At 33.9% G+C, this 19,125-nt stretch overlaps 1 protein-coding gene across 1 annotated transcript in view; it reads right to left on the bottom strand.

Moving 5' to 3' along the window:
• Positions 1 to 3,647: 3,647 nt before the first annotated feature.
• The window catches only part of LOC147074521 (uncharacterized), a 74,144-nt gene continuing 58,666 nt past the window's right edge, over positions 3,648 to 19,125 (bottom strand). The window contains exons 2-5 of the mRNA XM_085943968.1: positions 11,048 to 11,113; positions 10,703 to 10,800; positions 9,260 to 10,094; positions 3,648 to 7,036 (exon numbers count right to left, since the gene is read on the bottom strand). Of these exons, the coding sequence (XP_085800094.1) occupies positions 3,648 to 7,036; positions 9,260 to 10,094; positions 10,703 to 10,800; positions 11,048 to 11,078 (4,353 nt within the window). The 5' untranslated portion in view covers positions 11,079 to 11,113. The remainder of the gene's footprint in view (positions 7,037 to 9,259; positions 10,095 to 10,702; positions 10,801 to 11,047; positions 11,114 to 19,125) is intronic.

Genomic DNA, 19,125 nt, shown 5'->3' with positions numbered 1-19,125 from the left:
TCAAACCAATACAGAACTACAATCTTAGGTTAAGTATTACTGAATTAGTGATTTTTCTAAACATTTTTTTGTATTTAAATTAAAAACAAATTTTATTTACTGCTAGAGAGATATTTTAAAATGCATACTATTATTTATATTATAATATTGTATTCAATTTAACAAAAAAATAAACAGTATTACCAACAATGGCTGATAATAATAATAAAAAAATTGTGGGTAAATTATATTTATAAAATACTTTTGTAATTTATTTTGTTCATGTAAGAAATAAACATTTTTAATACCTACTGAAACAACCTTTTGTCTTTAAATGATTTTTCACAATATAGGTATCATCAAAAACTTTTAAAATATACTTACATATAAAAAAACACCATCGCTAGCATACATAAATATGGGGGAGATCGAATCAAAGAAGGGTCTAAGTGAAGAGTTTTTTTTTATTTACTATCAGTGACTTCCCTAGACAAAATGCCGCTCCTAGGCAGCGCCAAACGGCCGCTTCATTTATTTTACAGTATATTTTATCATCACTCCAATATCTAAGAAATGTGTTGTATGGATACATTACTAACAAAATATTTACCACTAAAACAAACAAAATTAAATTTAAATATAAAAGCGAATAAACCATTATGTTAATGTACCTACTCGTATACTAACTAGAAGTTAGATATTTGGGTCCCCCAATCAGGTCTTATTTGGTTAATATTTCTGACACATTTGGTTTGTACCATTTAGCTAACAATACACAGATTTATTATTTTAACACCATTTTTACTATGCTATTATTGTCCTACACGTAATTATTACAACAAAATAATTTTAGCTACATATTTCTATATACACCAAATGATTCTCCTCGATTTGCCGCCCTTCGAGTAACTGCCGCCCCCAAGCGACGCTCAATCTGCCTACCCCCACGAGACATCACTGTTTACTATTCTCGTATTCTTCTATATTATATTGTGTTACCAAAAGTCATTTCGATTTGGTGACTGATTTGAAGATTCGATACTAAACGACGTCAACATTTACATTGACCCGTATATATAAATTAAATACGAGAATTTTCTATATACTTTAGTTATGTTTTAATACGAAAATAATGAAATCACATTGTAAGAATCTAGCGCCACCTTTATATACTATCAAATTATTGAGTAAGTATAAAAGAAAGTAACCATATATATGTAAATATGTCTTCGAAGAAATATGAAAAATTGTTTTTCTAGAGAAATAATATTTAAAATAGGTAAATTTTTTCTGAAATTTTAGATATAAATCTAAACTGCAGCGCATTTCTATAGACCAGGTAGGTATTACTGACTTCACCGTATTCGATCCTGAGACGATCATGGGCCTCCACAGAGTGAAGGTTGTATTACCAGATTTTTTTTTTACAAGAAATGGATCTTAGCCACTTGCTCAGCCTATTATGTACATACTCTGACTCCAAACACAAATTGAAAAACAGTATCGGTATTTGCCAGACATTAAGCTAGCTTGAACCGCTCGGCCATCAGGTAGGTATAATATAATAAATTTATCTGTATGTATTATTGTTATAATCATTCATTAGTTATAATGTAAATATATTAAAGATATGCATCAAAATGTTAAAACGCATTTTTTGCTGTAGCTTTAACTGTATTTTAAGACTTGCATCATTATTCTATCATTTCTTCAATGTAGAAACATTTACCACTGAAGGTTTCAGTGTGGTAATGAGATGGAATCCAAGGATTTGGGAATAAGATACTTTTAATAATAAACAAGAAGAATACATAACAAAAAGTTTAACTTTATTAGTATTAAAATAGAGTTCTATATACATTTGGTGTTTTCTTATATATTTATACTAAATAATTTCATGCAGACCTTCATACAGACAAATAAATTTAGTTACCTACCTACTTTCATACTCATATACATTCAAACGACATAATTAATATATCTTACTTATCAAGCATTTCTTTTAAAATATTAGTAAAATAAATATGTTAATCGCTAAAAATAATTATTTTCTTCTAGTATAGATTTAATCATTTATCAAGGATCGTTGTATCTGATTATTTAAATTATTACATATTGTCTCTGAATAGAACTGTTCTAATTCGAATTAAAATAATGTGATTGTAGCAATAGGTAAATAAGCAAAGTCCTTTTAAATTTCTACCAATAGCAGCATTCATATCGTAATAGATTTTTGTGTTATCACTGCGTGTTGTATCTATTGACGTTTTGAGCTTGTTGTCGAGGCCATTTTTTGGAGATAATGTATTTATATGTGCCGTGAGGTGTATGAATTTTAACGCCACTCTAAGTATGCTGAAAAGGGATCTGTTTAACTGAGAGCAAATGTTGCTCAGAGTAAAAATGGTAATATTGTATTGTATCGAATATTGGATTTTACCAAAAATATATTCCGATAACAAACACATGTAAAAGTCTCAAACATTATAAGTAACATGCTTAATTAATTAAAGGCTTTTATAGATTAAAAAAACAGTAAATACTATTATGTTGAGCCACATTATAGCTACCTACAGAATAATATGCTGTCTTCTTATAAGAAAGAGATTATCTTTTACAATATGTTGGAATATTTTCTATTCAGAGCTATCAACGAAGGCAACAGTACTTATTTAACAGTAATAATATTTTACATTTCATTCTAATAAACTACTTAATAGATATATTGTAGGAAAATAATAGCAGGAAATGAAGTACAATCTTACATAAAAATATGATAAAAATGCATGTTATAGTTTTTCATCTACTGCAAATCCGAGCAGTGAAAAAAATTGTAAACAAAGCTATAGTTTTTTTCTTCTTTAAATGCAATAAAAATAATATAATAGGTAATTATGTAATATTTCAATAATAACACTACATTTTATTGCATCGGTCTACTTTGGTCATGAATATCCAATATCTAAATACTTAGTTTGTTACAAGCGTTATTTGAATCATACTATGATATTTTCAAACTCTGTTAATTCCACGCAGTATAATATTATCAAATACTTAATAACAATGCCAATTTCATAACTAATTAGTTGGCACAATTTTGAAGAGACCAATCATAATAACATTGCAATAAAGTGATTAATTACATTATTTTAATATTTTCTCAACTATGATTAAGAAATGATTTAGAATTTTTAGGAATTTAGCGGATATTGGAAAATACCTCATTGTGGTATCTACTTATTGGTTTTAAAATAAATTAAATTTTGATAATGTCACTACAATGGAGTTGAAGAAACCCTTCTTCTGCCAAAGTTTTCTTCGGTTTCCCTGTGAAAATTGTTGAAGCATGGTTCAATTCGTCATTCATTTTCAGAATTTTTATTAAAATTAGTAGATCAGTGTCTTTTTTCTCCTTACTTTCATAATATGTGTATGTAGGCTTCATCTCTGTAGAGGATGGTTTTCTTCAACATCTTCAAAAATAATTAATTTCTAAGATAATAAATAAATAATTATACATAACCGATAATTCATAATAAATAATTAGGTATAATACATATTATTATAAGACATCAAAATTCACATAAAAAATACGTTTAAAACTAGTATGGTTCGCGTTGTATTTTTTATATGTGCAGATGGTATAGTGACATACTGGAGTTATACAATCACGTTTCTTTTTTCTGGTTTAACTGTGGGAAAAATGCTTCAATGGGAAGGATGGGATCATCAGTTGCTATCGTGAAATAATTCGGAACTCTTCTCGTATTTGGCGAGACAGATTTGAACAGTCCCGGTGTGTTATATTCTTTGCTAGCCGCTAGAGTTAAATCTGAAACTCTTTGCGATTGATCCACCGAAGGATTATCAGGGGTTTCTTCAACCGCCGGATGTTTCCTTTCGTCCTTTGCTATCTTCATAATAGCCGTCTCTGATGTATACTTTTCAGTGCTTGTTTCATTTTTTTCTTCTACAATTGCTTGTACATGAGTCGTAGTTTCTATCACTGTCGGACTTGTCACTTCTGGCATAGCTTGTTCCGTTGTTTCTACAGTTTTATTTTTATTTTGTATCCGTTTCCTAAGACTAGGTACTGTTGGTCTCTTCAAATTGATGTAAGGATTGTTAAGTTTTTGCGGAGCTTTCTCTTTAATTTCTAATGGAGTCACCGGTGTCGTGGTCGTTGACCGCAATCTATTTGGGTCACGTCTATTTCCACCGCGTAGTCTTGTAATAGGTTTGCTGACCACTTCATTTTCAGTCGGTGGCGGTACTCTAATGCCAGCTGCGGTGCTTAGCTCAAGCTTCTCGTCATTATCAAAATCATCGTGTCCTAATGCACCCCTATGTCTAGGATCTTTCGGCATAAACTTTTTTCTTGGTAATTCTGTTGTAGTTCCTAATTCAGATCCTGCTGCCTTACTGTCAGCATACTGATCTTTAAAACTAGGGAATCTAGACCTGTTTGGAAATCGTAATCTATTAGATGATTCACTGGTCACCGGCTTTTCCGTTGAAGATGTCGAAGTATATTGGCTTAATCGATTTCTGTAATCCTTCACACTAAACCTGGGTCTATTAGTATCGTACTTATTCTGTTTTACTTTCAATCTATGTGACTTTGACGTGCTCGCGGTCGGAGTAGTGGATACAAGATCTGTCTCCTCAGTTACATCTTCATTCTTAATTCTTGAACCTTCTTCTATGCGAGTGATTCCTCTATTGCCTGATTTAAGTTCTGTAAACAATTGCTCACTGCGAGTAGTCTGACTGGCTTGTATATTGTTTTCTGAATAACTGTCTTCAACAAATGTAGCCGAAGTAGGATCGAAACCCATATCTGGAGTAGTATTTGATTGCGTCTCTTCTACTTTATCTCTAGTTGTCGTTTCTACTTTATTAATTACACTGTCTTGTAGTTTTTGTGCTGAATATTTACGATCATAAGTATTTACAGCCATATCACTGGTAGGAGTGTCTTTTTCGTCCTGTTTATGAGAGTGATCAGGAGTATCATGGAAGTTTTCATAACTGGACGTTGAATATACTTTCATATTGGGTAAACGATTTGAATGATTGTCTTTAGCGATCTTCATAATAGACGACTGCTTATCGTTAGTTGCCTCTACTTTGATTCCTCGCGGGGTAGTAGTCTCAAAAAGATCTTCCAAATCGAGCGGAGGCAATGTAGTTATTCTTATTCTACTGTGAAGTTTTGGTCGTAAAGTTGCAGGAACTGTCGGTAACATGGTCGGTTGAGCACTGCTGGTGAAATCCGGCGGGGTTGACGCTTTAGTAGGTCTCGTTTTGTGTATCGAAGACAGTCGAATCTTTGGTCTCTTTCTTTCTTCTGTGATCTTAGTGGTGGTCTCTTCAATTTCTGGAGTCGCTGTAGTGGTTCTGTATCGATAAGTTCTGACCACCGGAGCATCGGTAGTTATCATCAGATCTTCAGAAGGAGTTTCAGTTGTGGTCGATGTAGTCCTCATTTGCGGCCTACGACGCCTGTTCTTGTTGCGTTTCTTCGGCACATTATCATCCCAATTATTATCTAATGAAGACGGGGTCACCGGTGGCCTCCTGAAATGTTTACTCGGAGGAATCGTCGGCATTTCTCCGGCATGTAAATCATTTTCAGTTTCATGAGTCGGTTCCTTGAACATTTCAAATCTTGTTGTATAATTCAAATCCTCATCGACGGTAGCAGCGGTAGATGTTTCGTAATGATGAGTTCGATATCTGGAAGGTTTCCGTCTGCTAACCACCTGTTGCGTGGTTGTCGGTTCTTCGTAAGTTTGAGTTGTCGTAGATGTCGATGTCGTCTTTTGTACATCTTCATTAAAAGATAAATCAACAGGAGCTGCGAGATCGTAAGTCTCGTCACCGATTGGACGTTTACTCTGAGTTTCAACATCGGTCAGAGATGAAAGTGAGTTTTCTAATTGGGAGAAAAAGTTTTTATTTTTATTATTTTCGGAAATAGTCGAATAGACTGTTGACACATCGTTATAAGTATTCTTCGTAACTCCTGGAGTATTAGAAGACATCGACGTGGGGAAGAAAGGAAGTGGAATAATCCTATCTTCGTGGTTCGGTATCACATTAAACGAAGGATGCTTTGGTCTTGATAATACACTGTTATACTGTTTAAACGACTGAGCCGGATTAAGCCAAGAATGTAATGTGGGTTGAGTGTTAGTTTCTCCAGACGATCCCCAATTTTCTGTCACTTCATAAGAAGAGCCTCTATATGGAGCCACTTCTTTGGTATTCAGTTCAAACTTATTTTTGGAGAACTTGGTTTCAAAATATTCTTGTCCACGGGGTGGGAAATATTTGACTTCATCGAATGCGTATTTCAAAGGAGGAGGAGCACCCGCGTGATTGACTGAAGTGAATGACGGATATTTGTCTTTATTAGCCGAATTTTCCAACTTCACCGGTTGGCCACTGAAAGCATTTATTGTTGTATACGGCGGTGGTACCTGTACTAAAAGGTTTCCAGGAACAGCATTCGTGCTTTGCGGCTCAAATGGATCTGTAGTCAAAGTTGGACTCAAAGTTGTATCAAAGAACGAAGAAATCTCCGGTCGCTTAGTTGGCAAATTAGTATTATATACATAAGTGTCATGTTGTTTTATTTTTGTGTTATGTAATTTAAAACTATCTTGTGAGTTTTGCAGTTTACTCAATGGATCAATAGGACTTGGGATAAAGTTATTTTTTGATGGATTTCTGTCATCCAGTGTTCGATTGAATAATCCTGGATGTTCGTTGAATAAGTTGGTTTCATACGTGCCGATTTGAGGAGGTGGTACAAGGTTCCTGGTATATTCGTCATTGATTCCAGCATTAGTTGACAGCGATTTTGTTGGAGATGAAGGACTGGCATCCAGAGGAGATATATTAATGTTGTTGTTGACTGTTGAGGAAGCGGTGAAGGTTTCAGTTGACACGTAGGGCGCTTTAGTAGATGTGGGTAAATAGCCATTCTTCGTGCCAGAGAAATTAGGATCTCGAGCTTTCACTGAAGAATGTCCAAATGAACTGAAACTACCTGTAATTAAGATAAATCGATATTGAACAGTTTGTATTGCCATAATGTCACAAAATATAATTTATAAAATCCCTTACAGGTGTATTAAGTGGAAATAATTTCACAATTTTCCAGAATTCTTTCCTAAAAAGATTCGCAATAGTTACAAAGATTACTCTTAGTTATTTAGCAATCATACCACTCAGCATTACATGGGTGACACACTTTAATATGCATGTTTTGTTGTCAAAACAAAACAATAGAGCGAAAATGATAGTCAGCATTTCCTCAATCATAACTAGATCATTAGGGTATGTTATGATTTGTTAACTGAGACAATGTCTCTTGTAATATGGACTGCATTAGTGTAAATAAGAAGGACAATTCATAAATCCTCACTCACTCATCGAGTCCTTCACCCGACATACTACTAACGTCACGGGTCCATCACTTGACATAGTCAACCGTCATTCCACTCGAGTCCAGTCTCTCAGTTCAATAATATAATCAATCTCTCAATCACATCGATCTCACAAGTACATCCATACCTGCGATTATAACCTCGCGCTGTCATCTTTATTATTGTATTTATTTATTCGTGTAACGATTAATAAACTCTCTTCTAACAACATCCAAGCAACAACGACTTCATCTCCTTCACCATCATCTACAGCTAAAGTTATACTCTAGGAACTAGGTAGTACAATATGGCAAAAAATATTCATCTAGAATCTCAATAATAGCTATTTTTAGTTTAACCAATCCTTACGAGTCATATGGAATCAGAAGTAGAACTACTTATCCGTATTTCAATATTTGTAGTTATGAATATAAAATGTATAGACTAAAACTAATTTTTAAACATAAACATAACCGTAAAATAATATTGGATCCTTTGAATAAAGTATATTTTGTATCGCTTTATTTAATTGAAAGTGTTTACTTTTTATCAACAAATTGTATTAAATTTGCAAGCTTCCAATTTCTTTCGCTAGGTGACACTAGTAGCAATCTTTAATAATACTGAAATGTTGTGGAAACGAGGAAGAAAACAAGGTGACGACCCAAAAACCATTATACGATAACAACTAAATGAAAATTTTGTATATTGAATAAATGGGAATTTATATTGATATGACTTAGCACATAATAATGGTCCATAAATGAAGACGCCTTTAAAAAAACCAACAATAAGTGCAAATTAGAAAGCATTCAGTACAAGTAAAATCTCTGCATTAGAGTAAGATAGAAGACATAAATAATCGTCTTAATAAAGCCGATATATATTGGTTTGGCTTATATTTTTTTTTGCAAAATATAAAGTCTGATCTGATTTTTAGTTAATTTAATAGAAAAAATGGTTAACTGTGTTAGGTTTAAATTTGCTAGCCGTACTGAGAAGCACAATTCGAGTGCTTAAAGTCAGACAACGTTATCTACAAAAAAATGTTTTTTTTTTTTTTTAGATAACGTTATTTTACATTTACGGCTACATGATAGTCAAACAACATTATCTCAATCTTTTCTAATTTCTTATTAAATCGTCAGTAAAGTTTAACGCTAACTACACAAGTTACCCTTGTTTTCATATTTTTTAAAAACTATCCCTATAAATTTTAACATCATCATAAGCAAGATAAATGTACAATACACAATAAATTATAAAATATTAACATTAAGTTTTAAATAAACCTTTCCCTTGTTGAGTTACAAGAATCTAAAATAACGATTTTTGGCTCTCCTGTAAAGTTGCACTTTTGTAGATAGTGTTGTTTGACACTAAGCCCTCGAATTATGGTATAACGTTTCATAGGAAAGTTAATAATAATAAAATTGAGGTTCTACATTGTGCGTCATACGCAAATAAAACGACTTCATATTATTATAGTTGGACAATACGCTATCTAGTATGATTGCTCTTAGAAGATACCCCATAAATTAGTTACTTTTTAAACCAAAAAGATATATTAAATCTATGTAGATATAATAATTTTGTAATGTATTGATTAAAAGTAGGTAAGTACACAATTAAATGTATCACTCAATTTAATGTCATCAATGAATTTTCATTATTATATTCATTGTTATATTATAATTATTATCATGGGTTGCTGATAATATAACAATATTATTTATTTAATTCCCATGAGAATGCCTGTCCATTTTTGTACTTTCCTTTTCAGTTCAATTTTATGTAACTCTTAACTATTATTTTATCTCCTGAATTATAAGACATTTGCTTACCTAAAATACTTGAAGGTATCGGCCCAAATGATTCTTCATTCAATCCATACTGTTGAAAATGAGATCCGAGAGGAGGTTTATAAGTGACTGCAGCTACTAATTGTCCTTGCGGAGCTTTAGTCTTAATCTGCGTTGAAAGAGACTCTTGAGGATTCACATGCTTCTGGAAACTATGGATGCTGGGCTTTGAGTAACTTTCACCAGGCCTGGAGAAGGATTCCAACGGTCTCGAGAATGAATCCAAAGGTTTCTTGAGGTTGTTTTGATACGATTGTAAAGCTGCTTGCTGATAATGATTAGTAGCCAACTGCTGCAACATTTGAGCTTGTAATTGATTATGTTTCAGTCGTTTCCCTAATAAAACTTGATTGGGAATTTTGTTAAAGTTTGACGGGCGATGGTTTAATATCGTTTGCGGATGCCTTACGAATATATTACTGTCAAATTGAAATCCTGGAGTAACTTTATAATGTCCAAGTCCAGTACCGGACGGTATAGAGAAAGGACTCAAATATGAACTGACTGGTGAATTAAGGTTAATATTTCCTTGCTGGAAAAATGCAGGCTTGTAGCCCTGTGGAATTGACGTCAGTTTGTTGACGTCTCTTGTTACTAATGGACGAGTTGAAGTGCTTAGAATTCCGTTTCCGAAATAGTCTCCGCCGAGATGTGATAAACCGACAAGATGAGGGGTGATTCCTTTGGTTTCCACCTTTGGTGGCGGTCCACTCATAATCTTTGGTACGGCTGGTGTCTGGGCGTTGGCGAAATTGTAGCCTGGTAACTGTCCCGATGACACTATCGGCCGCCATCCGCTTTTGCTCATCGGTAATCCCTGAAATTATACATATCTTTTGTCAATTAGGTACAACCAACCAGATTCTACTATGAGACATCTATAAATCTTAGCTAAAAGCTTTTTATCAAGTGATGTCAGCAAGGAACCAAACCATATTTGATATTATGATGAATGTATAGAATATTATTAATTTATAGACTGATTATTCATATTACATTATATTATAGCAAATGACTGGTTTTCACTAAATATTACCATACGGCATACATAAACATCGGGCGGATTGGCACAGTGGGTTGATGAATCCTAAATGCATTTTTTTTCCAAACACTCATCAATGTATTATATAGTTTCTAAATATAATATTACGGAAAATAAAAAGCTGTTGAATTCGACCAAACGCAATATTTCTTGTATTTATTAGATATTTATCGCCCTCCGAGACATTCAATATTCAATAATATAACGCATTAATTTTTATGCAATCCCTTAATTTAAAAAAAAAATATTTCTTAGTATACATAATAGGCATGTATAAGGTGGAATCTTAATCGCAAACCATCTATTTACGTGGTCTTTACCTACTAACTACAAATGTTTAAACGTGCATACGTATAGATTTCATGAAATATAAATATACTTACACCTGATACATAGAGGGCTCGTGAAATGTCATCCTCTTTTCTGTGTTGAGCATGTCCGTTGCTTAGACCCAAAAGCACACCCGCACAAAGCAGGTACGCTGAAAATAAATTCATGAACAAAGTAATTATTATTGGTTCTGTAATTATTATAATAATATTCACAATAGCATTGCGATACAATTAATAATAATAGGTATAATCTTCATTGGCTATCAACACAATTTCTCATTTACTTTACATTTTACACCAAGAGATGTCACTATCATAAAAAAATTGATTATTAAAAATTGTGAATAATTACAAATAAATCAAATATTAGTAATGTTATCGTAAAAAGTAGTTTACCTGGGGTCAATAACGAAGTTACTGACTTCATTTTATGTTGGTAAAATATCCTATCCTATGAGTTATCTGAAAGAAAAAGAAAATATATTATATTATTATTGTCAATTGAGTGATTTTATTCAACTTTACAAATTATTATTATAACTTTACAATTTATGACCATATTAGATTGATGTGCCTGTGCTTAAATCATTCAATTCCGTGGTTCATCAGCTTAATATTAACGGTGATTCAATTTCAATTCAATTCAATTCAATTTATTTAACATATTGTGGACATTACAAATTATAAGTTTAAGACGTTCACAACATGACATTTAGAAACAGAGAAATATAAAACAGTATTACATAAAAAAAGAGATAGATCAGTAGATAAATTAGACAGGTACAAGGAAGTACACCGGACGAGTTAAGCAGACCCTATTTTAAGAATCATGAACTTCGATTTACCGCACTTCTTCAAAACCAGGCTTATCGACCAATGTGTCCTTCCTATGATTACATATCAGTGGCGGAGGGTGTTTTAGTGGCTTTTTTATGATCGTTGCTAGGTGTTTGCGGTATAAAAAATCGCTAGATTTAACGCCATATGCCAGATGCGTATGTTGCAAACTAGTCGATTAAAAATGCGAAATCGTACAATAGAAACGCTAAATTGGCAACACTAGTGGAGAGTATCACCGTTTTGGAGTCCTCGCGATCCTCAATAAGATACTCAAATTCAAATTTATTTATTTTTACATACGGTGAACATTACAAATTACAAATTTAAGACGTTCACAACGTGACATTTAAAAACATAGCAATATTATTAAAACAGTGTAAAGAAGAAAGAAATATATGCAGTATGACTAAAACAGTACCTATACAAAGTAAATAGGTACAAAAATTATAAAGAATGGAAACACACCGAATGAGCTAAGTGGACCATATTTTAAGATTATATAAAACAACGCCCATACATACTCATACTCACGTAGGTGGTATATATCAACATTCGAAGAGATTTTATTGAACATAGTTATTGCCCGCCTAATTGGCATCACCAAGGCAGGTTAGTTCTGCACATTGGGAGAACAAACAACTGATGCTCCCGATTTCTAAAATAATTATCAGGGATACACAATTCAATACTACCAAGAACGGCAGAGTTCTCATTTACACCTCGTAAATTAGTCGTCAAGGCTGTATTCTGTGAGGACCAAATGTCGTTTGCAGTGACGTCCCTAGGCAAAATGTCGCCCCTAGGCAGCGCCAAAATGCCGCCCCATTTTTTATACAATATTTTTTATTATTCTTTCATTACTAAAATATCTAAGAAATGTGTTGAAGGTATAGTTACTAATCAAATATATACCACTAAATCTAATTTAAATGCCATCTCTGCGTCAAAATACACCTGACAACTTTCAAAACTCGTGAGTGACTGGCAAAAATATGTGGACACATTTTAAATTAGATAACTAACCTATGTAGGTACCTGTCTATAATTCGAAAATCTACATGTCATTGCTGTTCATTAAAGACGTGACCTCCAAGGAAAACGAAAATAAACTACATATCGCGAACCCGACAAAATACGAGGGTGGGTCAATAATTCCTTAGAAAAAAGCATTAAAACAGTTTTTATTTTTGTATTTTTTTTTTATTTCTCAACATAATCTCCTTGGAGCTCAATACACTTGGTTAGACGTTTCTCAATTTTTTTTAAACCGTCAGAAAAATAAGTTTTCGGAAGGCCTCAAAATAAGCATTTGTCCGATCGATGACTTCTTCATTTGAAAAAAAAACGTTGTCCACGTAGCCATTTTTTTAAGTTTGGGAAAAGGAAAAAGTCACTGGGGGCTAAATCTGGCGAATACGGTGGGTGGTCGACCAATTCGAACTTCAATTCTTCAATTTTAGCCATTGATCGTAAACATGTGTGAACACGGGCATTGTCCTGATGAAAGAGGATTTTTTTCCTGTTTAAATGAGGCCGTTTTTCTTCAATTTTGTTTTTTAGCTGGTCCAATAAAGATGCATAATAATCCCCTGTTATTGTTTTTCCTTTTTCCAAATAGTCAACGAAAATAATTTCACGTGCATCCCAAAATACAGTAGCCATAACCTTACCAGCTGATTTTACGGTTTTCGCCTTCTTTGGACATGGTTCGCCTTTCGCAATCCCAGTGCTCGAAATGGAAAATTTCACGAACAGGAACGCTCTATAATTTTCCGAAAAAACGGTATGCTTAATTTTTTTCATTACATACGTACGTACGTTGGATGTATAAATGCAACAATAAACTTTGAACTTCTTACGTGGATGTATATTGAGCAAGTGGGCAATGATTGTCAGCGCCGCAGGCGAAAGAACCTCGTCTCAACAACGTCAAGAATTGTATTATTCTTTACTCTTACTTTATCTACCACCCACAATCAGCAGGCATGTTACTTCTACCACCACTCGTCACTGCTTATAACTTATATTACTGTCTCATTTGGGATAGTTCAGTTTGTTAATTAATTAAACTTAAAAACAACATATCCACATACCTACCATAAAGATTCAAATTAAAAATTAATTTACATATAACAAATTTTACAGATTATAGATTCAAGACGAGCACAGAATATTTTTAAAAAAATCAAAGAAATAGTGTTTAAAAATAAAGAAATAGATGCAGCAACTATTAGAAAAAATAGTAAGTACCTATACAGAGACGAGTAAATACAAAATTTATACAGTACATATCTGTACACCGATAGAGCTAACTACGCCATTTAATTATTTAAGAAGTTATAAAACAAAGAATTTATAAATCGTTCACATAAACTCGTTCTCACGCAGGAGGAATATACCAATATCCGAAGCAATTTGGTTGAACACAGTGTGTAAGCGTTCTTAAGATAAATCAATCGGATAAAGCCATGGATGGCATCCACACAGCTTCAAACAAAGGATCCTCAAAGATTTCTTTTGAACCTTCTCCACCATAAGGGCCATTAGGCCATACCTACTTCTAAGAAAAGCTTCAAGCCATCATCACAAAACTACGTAATTATAGCATTTTAAATTACCAATGGTGTATCATTAATTATCGGCTTTTGAGCTTTGAGAATCGATGTCTCCGCCGAATCTTAGGGGTACATTGGTACGACCGCGTTACAAATACCCGAGTTCGTGAGCACAGCAGCCTTCGGTGATTGAAGTTATCACGAAGAGACGATTTACGTGGCTGGGACACGTATTCCGGATGCCGCCGAAGAGTGGCCGCCTCTCCCTCACCCTGCAGCTGTGCTACAAAAGCGACCTATTTGCTGCAGGTCTGACATGGCGGGAGGCGCATGGCGATGGACCGAGGGAAGTGGCGCCAATGCTTGCCCTATGCCCCAATATTAGGACATGACAGGGTAGAAGAAGAAGTATCATTAATTATATAAGATAAAACATGACGGAATGTGCAACTCGAGTTGCTAAACACGATTCCTATAGAATAATATAAAATTGTCATTAATCAGTAGGTACCTACCTATATTCAACATTATAAGGACTAATATTGTAGTGTATGTATATACCTATACCATAGGCCCCACATCGTGAAGCTGGCCCCCAGGCTAGGATCTTTGGTGGGGCCCCCTTCTTATCGCTAAGAATAAAGGCAGTATGTACGGGGTAACAATAATCTGTATATTTAGTGTTTTATTGTATATTTTAAAACATCCATACGAATTATGGAGATGTCGAGTATTGATAAACAATTAAGAATTGTTTCGTATAACCACATAACTATAAATAATAGTATTGTAAAAAAATTCTTTTTTTTACTATTAAAGCAAATTTGTGATGTGTGTTTATCTCACTTATCTGGTCGATTCGCCTCGCCGGGCTCCTCCTGAGCACGGGCTCCCAGGCTAGAGCCCTCTCAGCCCCTCGTTGTGGAGACCATGGCCTATATGTTACAATGATGATGCTTTGGTTACCATTATAGTAATATACGTACACTTACCACCTCAGATTAAAGAACTTACCACCGTATTTATTTAATCTATGACTACCATCTAAAATTATTTGTTGTCCGCACTGAACACGTACCTACCTAATTTGTGAGTGTATTTTAAACTAAACGATTCAATTTGTGATGTTTGTCCTTACCTAGTCTCATTAAAGTCATTATTATTGCCACGGTGATGAATAATGATAATACAGAACAATAATTTATTATTATGATAGTAATAAAATTTTATTGGACGATATTCCTTTTTTTTTTAAACAAATTTACAAACAAAAATTAACTAAAAGTTCTCTACATAGTAGGTATCTATTATTTCTAGTAGCAAGTTACAACGTATGTAATTATAACACAATAGAAACGTCCCTTAAAAATAAACTAATTACGGTAGGCTATTCAATAGTTTCATACCAAAAACATTTTTGTAGGAAAATGGCATAATGGTGCATTTATTTATTATTCATTGTAAAAATAAGGGTTTACGACACGTCATAAATATTTTTTAAAACGTCGAGTCAATTGTCGAAATGACATTGAATCAGAAAACCCTGTTTCAACTGTATTGTCGATCTTAAATGCTTATCGGAGTGAATTCTTAATGTTTTAGCAGATTTACACGAAGTACCTACTACTTAATTAAACCTTCATAAAATTTATAAATATCCACTCATATTTATCATTTTCAAAACGAAAAAATTCTGCTTGTGGCCACTGGTCAACAGCATTATATGTTAAATCAGTTTGGATACCAACGACAAAAAATATACTTATATGTAATACATAGAAAGGTATCGCCTGCTGAGAATTTGAACCAAATTTTAAGAGAACAAATTTAAATAATACAAAATGTTTTAAAAAACAAGCGATTATCACTAATAAGTAGATTTTAGCGGAATTGTACGATTTAAATTACCAAACTTTATCATATTAATTTTACCACCGAAAATTTTGCCCGCAAAAATAGACGTGGGTATAAAATTAACACGGCGATTAGATGGCGATGAAAATAAATAAGTTTTATCACTCACAATAAAATATAAGTAATAAATTAGTAGGTAAGTAAATTCGCAATGCATACCAGTCAAAGGTAAAAGCGAGACTGTACTGAAATGTTTCATACTTTAGAAATTATTATACAAATATGTAGGTGCCAACTTTATTTTTTATTGAATTTAAGTTATTTAAGTACAAAAGGTTTTCAAACAATGTCAGCAAAGGCACAATTCTTTTGTAGCTTGCAGCTGTAGTTACTTTTTTTTATGTAAGTATGCAATTATTTGGAGTGTTTAGACAATGCATTTAGACACGGATGTATCGACACAAAAAAGAAAATTGAAAGAAATTTAGGGATGTCATAAATTTTATTTTTAACCCTTGCACGCCCGGCATGACATAACTTCGTTAATTTTTAATTTTGAGAAAAACTTTAAAAGATACATTCACACATAAATATCTCAATCTAACGAACCGCAACGCAATTTTAAATGAATCCACGAGCCGGAACGGTATATTTTGGAATTCCACGAACCACAACGGCGCTCCGGTGCGTTCCTGTCCATTTCGAGCGCTGCGCAATCCACTGCTTTGACTGTTCTTTCGTCTCGGGAGTATAGTGGTGTATCCATGTTTCATCTACAGTCACAAAGCGACGAAAAAATTCATCCGGATTGCGTTGCATGAGCGACAACAGGGCTTTAGAGGCCACCACCCTATTGCGTTTATTGTCGACTGTGAGCAAACGCGGCACCCATCTTGCAGAAATTTTTTTCATGCCCAATTTGTCATGTAAAATAGAAATGACGCTACCTTTTGAGATCCCTGTAACCTCAATTATCTCACTCAACTTTAATCTTCGGTCACTTAACACCATATCGTGGATTTTATTGATCATTTCTGGTGTAGTCACCTCTACGGGACGTCCTGAGCGTGGTTCATCCTTTGTTGATGTACGACCACGTTTAAATTCATTTAACCAGTTATAAATAGTTGCAAGTGAAGGAGCAGATATGCCGTGAACTAAATCCAACTCATTTTTTATTTCCTTTGCTGTTAACCCTTTCATATTAAAATGTTTAATAACAGCTCTAAACTCAATTTTCTCCATTTTCCATTTTTCCATTTTCCACAAGCAATTTTTTTTTTAAATGTACGAGAAACACACAACAACCCGACCAATCTGATTGAAACTTCGCAGCATACTGAATCGGTAGTGCCGCTGCATGAAAACAAACCGCTTACAGTACTAGTCGCGCCACCTGTCGGCTTTTCTAAGGACTTATTGACCCACCCTCGTATACAGTCCTGTTAAACATTATATGTTAATTAATAGATACATTTTGTTTCCAACCAGTGAGGTGATTTTTTTAATGGAAAGATATTTCCGTTATTACTTAGTTTAGGTAGCTATTTCTACCAAATGATTCTCCTCGATTTGCCGCCCTTCGAGTAACTGCCACCCCCAAAAGACGCTCAATCTGCCTACCCCCACGGGACTCCACTGGTCGTTTGTTTAACGCGTGCGTGCTACCTGTGCTCCTGTATGGCTGTGAGACATGGCATCTTACTAAGCTTCAAGAGTCTCGGCTTTTGAGCTTTGAGAATCGATGTCTCCGCCGAATCTTAGGGGTACATTGGTACGACCGCGTTACAAACACCCGAGTTCGTGAGCAGACACAACAGCCTTCGGTGATTGAAGTTATCACGAAGAGAAGATTTACGTGGCTGGGACATGTATTCCGGATGCCGCCAAAGAGTGCGGCACTTCGTACCCTTGTGGCACAGCCTCAAGGGTTCCGTCGCCGTCGCCGGCCCTCCCTCACCCTGCAGCGATGCTGCAAAAGCGACCTACGTGCTGCAGGTCTGACATGGCGGGAGGCGCAGGAGTTGGCGATGGACCGAGGGAAGTGGCGCCAACTTGTGCTTGCCCTATGCCCCAACGTTGGGACGTGACAGGGTGAAAGAAAAAAAGAAAAGAATAAGTCGAAAAAAATACATATTTATATAAGTACATGTAACTAATTAATCTAACCAATCTACAGTAATATTAAACTAATATTGGGTAATAAAGAAGATAAAAAAAAACCACTACAATGTACTTACATGTAGATATTATGTAGTTTTGATAGATAAATAATATTTTCGACATAAAAACAAAGGATGTAAGCATAATTTATTCAATTTGTGAATATCTAATTAATAAAATTACATGGAAAATCCATTTACAATAAGTAATAGATTTTGATCAGAAAAGTTTATTTTAGCTAATTTCATAAGACGCCGAATAATTAAAATATTATTAGCTAAACTAAAAATAAATATATTTCCAAAGTAGTAAAAAAGATTATTACATTAGTAAACACTTAAGAAATTCGGTTTACAGAATATGATTGAGCCTAATATAGAAATATTCCATCAGAACTGCATTGAGAATTTTCCCACATCAAAATTCAAGTACACAACACATTGTTTAAACTTCGATAACTATCCGAGGGGTATAAATATAAGAAAATATATTTATGTCTACTCATTATAGGTAAGTACACATGTGCCTTCTTTACTTACCATCAAAATTGTAATATTACTATACCTCAGTGTGTAAGTCAGGGTATGGACCTAATAGGTTGGGCAAGTGGCTGACATCCATTTCTCGTAAAAAACAAAATCTGTTAATACAAACCTCTACTCTGTGGAGGCCCATATGATCCTATTAGGATCGGACATGGTCGGAAAGTTTTTAAGATTCAATTAAACCCTGCGAAACCAAGCCATAATAGATTGTAGTCAAAAACTATTCATATATATAAAATTATACCTTTAAATCATACATAACTTTGGATATTTCAAAGATAGAATAATATTGTTTATCTATTACAGTTTGGTTTAGGCAGGGCCGAATGAATTTAAAAAAAATAATAATACTTATGTGTAATGTGTATTTTTAATCCAACGAATACAAATAAGTATGACTGAAAAGTGTGCACATTTTTGTCGTATCGACCAAAGTATACCAGAATTATTATGGTTAGGTTTAGGCAGGGTTTAATTGATTTTTAAAAACTAACTAACACCATCTGTAAATTGTAGT

This window comes from Rhyacophila brunnea, unplaced genomic scaffold (genome assembly GCF_057557595.1).
Source record: "Rhyacophila brunnea isolate RB1 unplaced genomic scaffold, BYU_Rbru_1.0 scaffold_16, whole genome shotgun sequence".
Lineage (NCBI taxonomy): Eukaryota > Metazoa > Arthropoda > Insecta > Trichoptera > Rhyacophilidae > Rhyacophila > Rhyacophila brunnea.
The sequence above is the reverse complement of the archived record's forward strand: the minus strand, read 5'-3'. Positions and strand labels throughout refer to the sequence as shown.